Source organism: Stylophora pistillata, chromosome 7 (assembly GCF_964205215.1).
Source record: "Stylophora pistillata chromosome 7, jaStyPist1.2, whole genome shotgun sequence".
NCBI classification, from domain to species: domain Eukaryota; kingdom Metazoa; phylum Cnidaria; class Anthozoa; order Scleractinia; family Pocilloporidae; genus Stylophora; species Stylophora pistillata.
Genome location: NC_142525.1, coordinates 28,551,199 through 28,560,598, shown reverse-complemented (window position 1 = coordinate 28,560,598; position 9,400 = coordinate 28,551,199). Strand labels below are relative to the sequence as shown.

At 39.1% G+C, this 9,400-nt stretch overlaps 1 protein-coding gene across 1 annotated transcript; it reads left to right on the top strand.

Annotated features, from left to right (window-relative positions):
* Window positions 1-1,823: 1,823 nt before the first annotated feature.
* On the top strand, window positions 1,824-8,945 carry LOC111330615 (uncharacterized). Its single transcript, XM_022935501.2, has 2 exons — window positions 1,824-2,073; window positions 6,542-8,945. Exons 1-2 carry the CDS (start codon window positions 1,971-1,973, stop codon window positions 7,657-7,659), a joined length of 1,221 nt encoding a protein of 406 aa, XP_022791236.1. The 5' UTR covers window positions 1,824-1,970; the 3' UTR covers window positions 7,660-8,945.
* Window positions 8,946-9,400: the final 455 nt, after the last annotated feature.

The following is a 9,400-nucleotide window of genomic DNA, read 5'->3' as shown; positions in this document are numbered from 1 at the left end:
ATCTTCGAATTTGATAACAAACTCCGCAGGGAGCGAATGCGAATAGAATGGAAAAGCATTAAGTTCTAAAATTATACTGGAGTCCCTGACGAGTGTTAAAATCAAAATGAGCATGCTATATTTTGTTGTATAGATTGTTTTCTCGCTGTTCTTTGTTTCTAGACGTGTGGTTTTTCCACACGACGGGAGTCTTCTGCCGTATCGCTTTCCATTCAAGCCGTGGCATAGTTACACGCTTTCCTTAATAAGAATTTGCCAGCTTGAATTACTTCCTTTCATTCGCAAAAGCAGAACACCTTTTTATTTCTTCAAAAACTGTTTTGAAATCTTTTGCGAGAGAAAAAAAATAATACGACTCAACCAAGAAAGTAATGTTTACAATCAAAAAAGCTCCACAATGGAAAACTGGATTGTTTTTTCGGTGTTTAAAAAAAATAAAAAAATCCAAAATTTGGGTGTCAATTATTTGACACGAAGTCTAATGAACAACTGCCTCGCTTGCTCTTCGGCATTGTGAATATTTTCCTCGACATAAAACCACACTGTAATTCATTCTCACATAAAGCGTGAAAGTCAATCATCTTCAACAAACGTGTAATTCGCCGTACACCGTAGCAATAATCATTTTTTAATCGTGTAATATGTTTAGGTGAAATTAAATTAACTTCGCGGCCAGTGAAATGAATTTGCCAAGCGTGGTTTCTGCTTTATCGTGTTATCTGCTGACTATTTCGAACTACAGGAGGCCCTGAAAGACGATTTGCATAAAACCCATCCAGTTCTCGCTTACATTTTAATGAAGTTGGTTCACAAGAAATAAACCCAATAGCTATCACCCGTTACGTTAGCATTGTTAAAAGCTACTGTCCGTTACTATGAAGGCGAAGGATATTAAACGCACAAGGGTATTAACGAAAGTAAATCGCTTTTTAGCAGTGCATTTTGCTCTCGATTGAAAACGTATTGATTCGGACGGACAATCGCCTTACACGAATTAAAAACACCATTCATTCTCCCTTTTAAAAATTAAACCTTGCAAACACATAAGACAAACAGTAAACGAAACCCGACTGCCATGTCAAATTTCATCTTTTTTTCTCTTTCGTGTGATATGTTGGCGTTTACTCAACGTAAGAACGATTCTCCATTTCAGGTCATGAAAGGGAAAAGTGTGAGACCATTTTTCATCCAAGATATAATTATAATGATTCGATGGACACCTAGGTTCGTCGGAACAAAAGGTTTAACAGCATTTTCTGTCGTTTGCGAATTACAATTCCATTATCTGAAAAAATAGTACTACGTTTTGTTTGCTAACCGAAATAATTGGCTTTTGCATTCAAGCTCCTCCTCGCTAACAAACGCAATCAGCGAAATACGGAAAGTGGCGAAAAACATTTTGGTGTGGGATAGCCGGGTAAATTTCCCCAAGAAATACGCGCAGTTTGGCCGTAGTTTTGATACAATTTTGACGCTGCGAGAGTCACTGCCCCGATGGGAAATTTTAATTGGGGGGTTCCACGTAAATTAAACGTGATTCCAGCCTTTGTTAATGTTTGTTGTTTTTTGATTTTTCCATTGTTAAACTGTGTTTCTGACTCAACGTTGGCTCGGTGGATGATTGATAGGTGCTGTACATTATAAATTAATTAACATTGTTTGGTGCGTAACAATATATCAGATGATCACACCCGCGCTTCGGGGAGAGAAGAATAAGCTTGCAAACAACGTAACGGTCTTAGGCCAACGACGGACGGGCAGTCAGGCAGGCAGGTTCGCTAAGCGTGAATGCGGTTAAACGGATTCAACGAAACCGTTCTCATCAGTAGCGCGTTTTTACCTGCCCGTTAAGCGTTCTGCGTCTTCGTTGACTGCCTGGTAAATCAAGAGAAGTTTTGTGTTAGCGTGAAATAAGTGGTTTCCGTGGTTTACAGAGGCTGAATATCCGTGGGGCCAGCGCAGCTTTCAAAATGCCCAAATCATTTTTGGTGAAGAAAAAGAAACCTCGACGCGCCGAAGACGGTGAGGTTGTTGAACCCGTGGAAGCCGTTAGGAGCGAAGATACCACCACAGGTAAGACCGACAAGATCACAGCTTCTCTTAAGACTAAAATATTGTTCATTCCTCATTCTACTTGACCCTTTGACAAACGATTTTGTTCGCAGTTTCTTTCTAACATTTCCTGTGCCATGTTCACCGTTATGAAGTGTCACAAAATTACAGGCGCAGATGTTGCTGGTCGAACGGTGCTATAACGGAACAACCCTTTTTATTTTACTCTAAGAAAACTGTCGCCTTCTTGAATCTACGTCTGCAGCCACGAATTGTTGCGTTCCGTCGAGAAGGGACTTTTTAAAGGCCCGAAGTATTTTGCTTGCGGGGTGCCCTGAAAGCAACTTTAAGAACAATGGTGATATGTTACTACAAATAGTAAACCGATGCTTATCACCAGAAATCACGGCTTTGGCAATTGGTTTCCGTTTAAGAGCTTTTTACGAGCGCAGGGAAAAAGTGTGTATTTTAGCGACGTAGATTTGATTTTTTGTGAGGTTGAATTCGTTGGGGAAGTTTTGAACGCGCGTAATGAATTCCGGTTTTTTCTCGAGGCTTACAATTGAGGTTAAATGCAACGGACATTCGATAGGGGCCGTGTTTTGCCCACAATCTATTACACGGTAATGTTTGGACGTCTGTGAGCACGTAAAAACACACGCTGCCTAGTCACGAAAAGTAATTCGAAAGCTTTCACTGATTACATTGTGTACACTGGGCGCAGAAATACAAAGCAAATGACAGCCGTGCGAGGCGCCGAATTGATTTCTGCCGCTTAGCTTACTAAACAGCAGCCCGAATTGAAGATAAGTGTTATGGTCTCGTTGCAGAGATAATCAGGAAAAAAGAATTCAACAATACAGATCATTGATTCATTCATATTCAAATTTTACACTGTGTAGTGATAAACGCCATTTCACAAAAGAACTAATGGATACATCAATTGACATACAATAAAGATTTTGTGTAGCGTTTAGAAAGCAGCGCGTGGCTATCCGTTAAACAAAATTATTTTGTCGGCCGCTTTTCAAATGCAAGCCTTTTTCTCGGCTTGATTCGATGCCCGTTTGCGTGAATTTTTTCTCGCGCTCGCCAGAATCGTTCATGAAAATCAAGCGCTAGAAATAAACCGATCCGGTCGTAACAATTATGTTTAATTTAAATTTATGTAAATTCCCATCACTTAAAATGCGAGATCTTTCAGATGCTGTCCATTTCTCGTGGTTTTTGCAAATGACGTGTAAACCGATTCTCCACTTGTCAATTTCACCCTGTTTAGACGTATTATTTCGAAAACAAAAACTCTGCCGGTCGGCACATTTTTTTGTTTGTGCTTCTACATTTCCACGCCTTTCTAAGCAGCTTTCCAGTGGTTGGAGTCGGTGTAAGACAAGGCTTCAAACACTTAACTCGAGAATTTTTAGTCGCAAAAGCACCGACATCTTAAAACGTGATCATATAGCCCGTCAGACAAGCATTTTAAAAGGCACATTTGCCGTGCGAGAACGGGGCAGATGTTCCCATTTCTAATTCGTACTCTTTTGGCCGCGAACTTGACAGAAAGGCTACTTAACCCCACTGCGCAAATACATTTCGATCAAAGCTTTTCTTGAGAGGAAACACACTTGAACGTGGCCGGCCAGCTTAGCTTTGAGAACTTCGGTGATTAACGCACGCGTCCGAGCCGCCTCACAGCTGCGTTACGAAGGTACATCGTGCAACTTTCAGTTTCGTAGGAACGCATCGGTAGCCCTCAAAATTTTCACGCGTATGGCGAGCAGGTTTTTTAGGCGCGTCAGTTTACCTTGTCTATTTTGAGGCTCTCTGTTAATAGAATTTTAATTTTCACCACGGTGTTTGTTAAGGTTCGTAGTAGGTGATGGATTTCAGTTAATAAACCACTTTGTGATCGAGAACATAGCATGGCTTTTAATTCAATAAATTTCCCCTTTCTGCGAGGTGTCCAAATTAATGAAATTAGAGTGACTCGAGCCAGCTTTAATTGAGTAGAATAAGAAGACAGCGAGCTGAAAACGCCCGAGCCATCACTTCCAAGTTTGTTCAACAAAATGCAAGTTTAGAAAATTACTGCGAGAGAGCGGAAAGATTTGCTTATTTTCCTTCCTGTGTTGTCACTTCGAAACGTAATCATTGCCTTTGTCAATCGCGATAAAACAGCAAGACCACAATATGATTTTATGGATTTACTGTATAGACAAAACTCGCGCACTTTATAAAATAAAACGCTTTGTCTTGATGTTAGAAAACTCGACATTTCATAATATTTCTCCGGTTGTTTGTTTACCCGACAAACTTGTCTTTAAGTACCCCCACACGCTCTTTGCCTTCCTCGTTAAGATTATACAACCATTTTTACACTCTTGTTTTAAACGTAATTATATATTTCCTTTTTACTTTGTCTTTGAGTATCGATGAAGGTGTAAAGATTTTCTTCCGAGTATCGAATTTTATCTCATGGACGAATAGTCAAATGAAGGTTTACTTGTGTATCAATGAGTACTCTCATAAGAAATGTAAAATCTTTGGAAGATTAAACACATGAACATTAAGAAATAAATCTGTCTCTTGAGCATTTTTTTTCTTCAACAGAGTTTGCCAGACGTAGCTAATACAATTTTTTCTTCACTCTTAAAATTCACAAGTTTGATTCAGATATATTTTTCAGTAGGGTTTCATCGTTACTTTCAAACTGTCCCATTTCGTTTCCCCTTCATGATCAATCGGATCGAAACCTTTGGCGGTAAGTCTCGAATTTCTATTCTATCACCTCTGCCACAGCGGATAACTTTTATCGGTGACTGAAGCAAGAAGTTGTACAATTTCGTTTTCGATTCTTTTACGAAAAAAAATCGAGAAAAACCCGGTGTAAATTGTCATTGTGAAAAGCTCTCTAAAGAAACTTTCTGCCGATGACGCGATTTAGCGTGCTTGAGGCTAGTTGGCGATTTGAGGACGAATGTTTTCTTGGAATTTTCGGTTACATGCATATGGGAATAAATTGTCTCGAACTTGACTTTGAACACAGAACTTATTCAACTAACCAAACCCTTCTTTAAGAACTGTTGTCACAAATGTGCACTTTTCTCCTCGACATTGCACTTAATTTTAATGTGTACCGAGTACCATATAGAAAGTGACTTTTATAGTTTTATGTCAAGAATGAAAATTGGTTGGTGTTCGTTTAAAGAAGAGCCATATTGTTTGTGAAAACTGGGTATCGAATGTTTTTTGTGGTTTCGACGCAGAAGTGAAGTCCGCCCTTTTGTGTCAAAACTGCTTGTTTCGAAAAGCATTTTTTATCAGATATCATTTGATTGGAATTTACGAAACAACACCAAGACGGATCGGGAAAATTAGCTACTTTAGATTTTGACAGTACACGGGGTAGAATACTCGTGATACCGCATTTCTCGCCAACCACAAAATGTGATATTCCCAAAACGTGGCATTGAAATGTGATACGATTTTGGCAGAGGTTTTTGTCTGCGTTTAGTGAAAATTTGTTTCATTCTCGCGCCCACTTTTGAAATTGATTTTTTGTTTCGGTGTTAAGAATTTCACAAGTGTTAAGTGTCGAGCGGGTTGACTAGATAAAATAATAACGAAATATCGCTAGACGGTTTCCTTATTTTCCGGGTGACTGGATTGTCTTCTTTATTAACAGAACACGTGGGAAAGCTTGTTATTCGATTGTAAATTGAAATTAAATAAAAATATTTGTTCCTTCCCATTTTAGCAGGTTTCTCCGTGTGTTTAGAAAGTTAGAGGAAAAAGAAACAATTTCTAAACTTGTTCAATTTTTTTTATTTCTCTAATATGTAATCTTTGAAACCTTTTCTGCAGATGCAAAGACTGATTACTTTTAAAACACGATTAAATTGCCCTGAGATCTGAAAAACCAAAGGTGTTGAAAAAGCTACCCGTCGATAGATATAGTTAATTTAAACTGTGAGCTTATTAAACCCGTATACGGACAACTTGTTCAATTTGCAAATGCGGGTATGCTTTCTTGATTTTGACATTTTTTCATGCTTTCTTTAGACAACACCCTAAAAAAGCTCTTATTTGTCTCAAGTCTTGCCTTGATTGTGAATATTTTAAGAGCACATTTCTTTGCCTTCTTTCATCCTCATTTTGTTTATATCTTGTGAGTTTCTGGAGTTATTTTCCGGGCCCAATGATTCTTTAATAAACCATGTTACTTTAGGGTAGGAGTAAAAATTTGTCAAATTGCAACAGTGTTCTCGAACGAAGGATTTCTTTCACGCTTGATGTAATTTAGAAAGCTTAGCTATTAACTAACTGCCGTCGTGGTGTTATTCATGATTCATAACTTCTCAAAAACATTTTTTTTGTTTGAAAACTCCCGCAGTTTTCTCTAGCGGTGAACTACAGTGAATTCCATGAACGACGAATATAACGTGTGAAGTGTTTTTTTTTTTCTGTTTTTCTTTTTTTCCAACCTCAGATGAAGAACTTTCTTTGCCAGGGGAAATGGAGATGGACGAGGAAGAAAAAGACAAAGAACACCGTAAGGAAAGTTTATTGGACAAGGAAATAGAGCAAGAAATGGCAACTTCTGTTTGTAAGTTTGACGGTGAAAGAAATTCATTTGCGGTCCAACCAGTTGAAAAGATAGACGCGAAACTGGAGCGATCGAGCGGCTGTAACGATATTTATTGGTGGAGTAGTATAACCTCAAGATACGAATTACAAAACCTTCCTCCACCTCCGAAACTCATCAGCTCTGTGCCGCGAAACGGCTTTTCAAAAGTGAATCATTCTCATCCAACAGAGCACGAGCGTTCTGTCATTTCTCTAAATCAAAGACATCATTTTCCACTGACAGCGAACGGTTTTGGCGTCGTGAACTTCCACGAGCATCGGGTCCCGTCCATAGCCGAATCAATACCCGTTCGTGGATCCTTGGATGGGCTTCGAGAACTGTCGCTGAACCTTCGGCATGTTTCGGAAGGCCGTCGTGATTCCCCGTTGTGTCCGAGTATTCCACAGCCGGTATCCGCCCCGCAGTTTAATGGCAGCCATTTCTTTATTCACAGTCACCCGTTTTTAACTTCTCACCAGCAGCAAGAATGTCTAACAAATCTGCAAAACAAGGACCAGGTGAGGAAGAGCAGCGAAAGCGAGGAGACGAAATACAAATGCGAAATTTGCAACAGTTCGTTCACCCTTCAACGTCTCCTCAATCGCCACATGAAAACTCATTCTTTCTATAAGCGGTACCATTGCCAGTTCTGTACCAAAGGTTTCAATGATACCTTTGACTTGAAGCGCCATATTAGGACGCACACAGGGATAAAGCCGTTCAAATGCAGCCGCTGTGATAAATCTTTCACGCAACGATGTTCTCTCGAGGCGCATCTAACACGCGTTCACGGCGTAGTACACAAGTTCGGCTTCCGCGAAAGACGCTCGAAGCTGTTCGTTTGCGAGGACTGCGGCGGCACGTTTACGGAAAATTCCGATTTTATGAAGCATCTCCACGAGTTTCACCCCGAGACTGAAAAAATCATGAGAGCAAGAAGAAACGGGGGATTCGTTCCAAAATTAAAGGGTGACTGTTAGTGAAGGTACGGTAACCAGAGATAACAGGCATCAGAAAGCACTTTTTTAGCCATGGATTACTTATATCAAAAGATACATTTTAACAACAGCAGTCTTAATGAAAAAAAAAACATATGGTGCAATTTCTTTCATATTCTCGTTATTCTTCGAACGCCAGTGACCAAGGGTCTGTTTTACTCATAACTCGTGGCTTTTCAGGAAAAGGGAATTTCGTAGATTTCAAATTCACTAGATCACAGCAATCACAAAAAAAGAATGATTATGCAGAATCATTGAGACTGCGAACTTCTTTGATCTAAATATAAACGGCAATCGTATACACAACTTTGTTCATTTACATCAATATGAACGGCTCTTAAGAACAGAAAAAAAAACCTTCGATTTTAGGGCTTACCAGATCACAGCAATTTCAAAACAATAAGGGTTTGAAACACCAGAAGACTGGAAATTTATTACAAAGGTGGAATTAAATTCGGGAAAAGTACAACACAAGGCTGAAAAACTGAATTCAACTTATCTTTTGAAGGTATCGATGAAATTTTTTTCTCTCAAGAAACGTTTCTCTTCAGAATTACACGTTCTCCCTATGTGACAATTTTTTAACAAGGCTTCACTGAAATTACGTACGTTGGTTTGTGTCGTTCATTTTTAATGAAAATATGATAAATTCCAGCTTCGAAATTTTCCCGTTACGCGTTCGCCCTCGTGTTTCGTTGAATTGTAATTTTCTGGTAAGTTGAGTCGATAAGGACCTCTGCAAGTTGAGTTTTCCTAGCATAGCTGTCTCTAATATTTTTAACTAACTCTGTGACCATGTCCACCTTGGTAATGATAGAGGGAGTTGCTTATCTGATAACATCCAGATTATCACTAAAAATATAATACCTAGTTTTCTTTAGTCGAAAACATTAAAAAGTTCTGCCTTCTATCTAAGAATTCTAAGAATATTCTATCCCAGAAATATCAATCGTATTTAGGAGCTTTGTGCCATGTTATGGACGATATTTGTATCTGAGAAACAGATGTATAAATATTATTCTAGACTGAAATACTACATTAGTTACGCTTTTATGAATTCATAAACATTCGCTGCGTTCATTTACTGCGCAAGCAGTTCTTGTAATTATTCAAAACGAGTTTTCCATTCGTTTCTTCGCTTGTGAAATGCGCTTCTACGTTGCATAACATGTCTTGTAATCGAACCACTTACATCGACATAAATTTTTATTCGTGAAACATAAATTAGAAAATGCATTCAGTTGAAAGGGATGCTATATTTTCAACAATTTTCTCTAACGTTTTGTTCTACATTTGTGAATGCACCGAAAGCTTTCTACTTGGGCAGCCACTGAGTTGGCAACTCCCCAGCCTCTTTTAAATAGGCTCTACAAGCTGACGCCCTCTAGGGTGAAGGGGAGGGTTTGTCGGAGAAATGACAGTTTGGTGATTTATATGAGTGGCAAACGCCCGTCTTTTTCTGACCAAGTCGAGGTTAGTGCACGTGTCACCTAATGCAAGAGTGAATGAACTAAAGAAATCGCTGATAAGGGATGGCAATTTATTTCAGTCTTTCAAAAGCGAAGTGAGTTTCTCTAGCTTTGATTGAAAATCAATCGTAGGGCAAAGACCATCTGCCATTCAGTGCAACGTACGAGCCTTAAATACAATATTACTCAGAACTGAAAGGGGTTGTGTCATCTCGTTGTCGTGGTAACGGACTGGAATCCTTCGAGCGACAGTT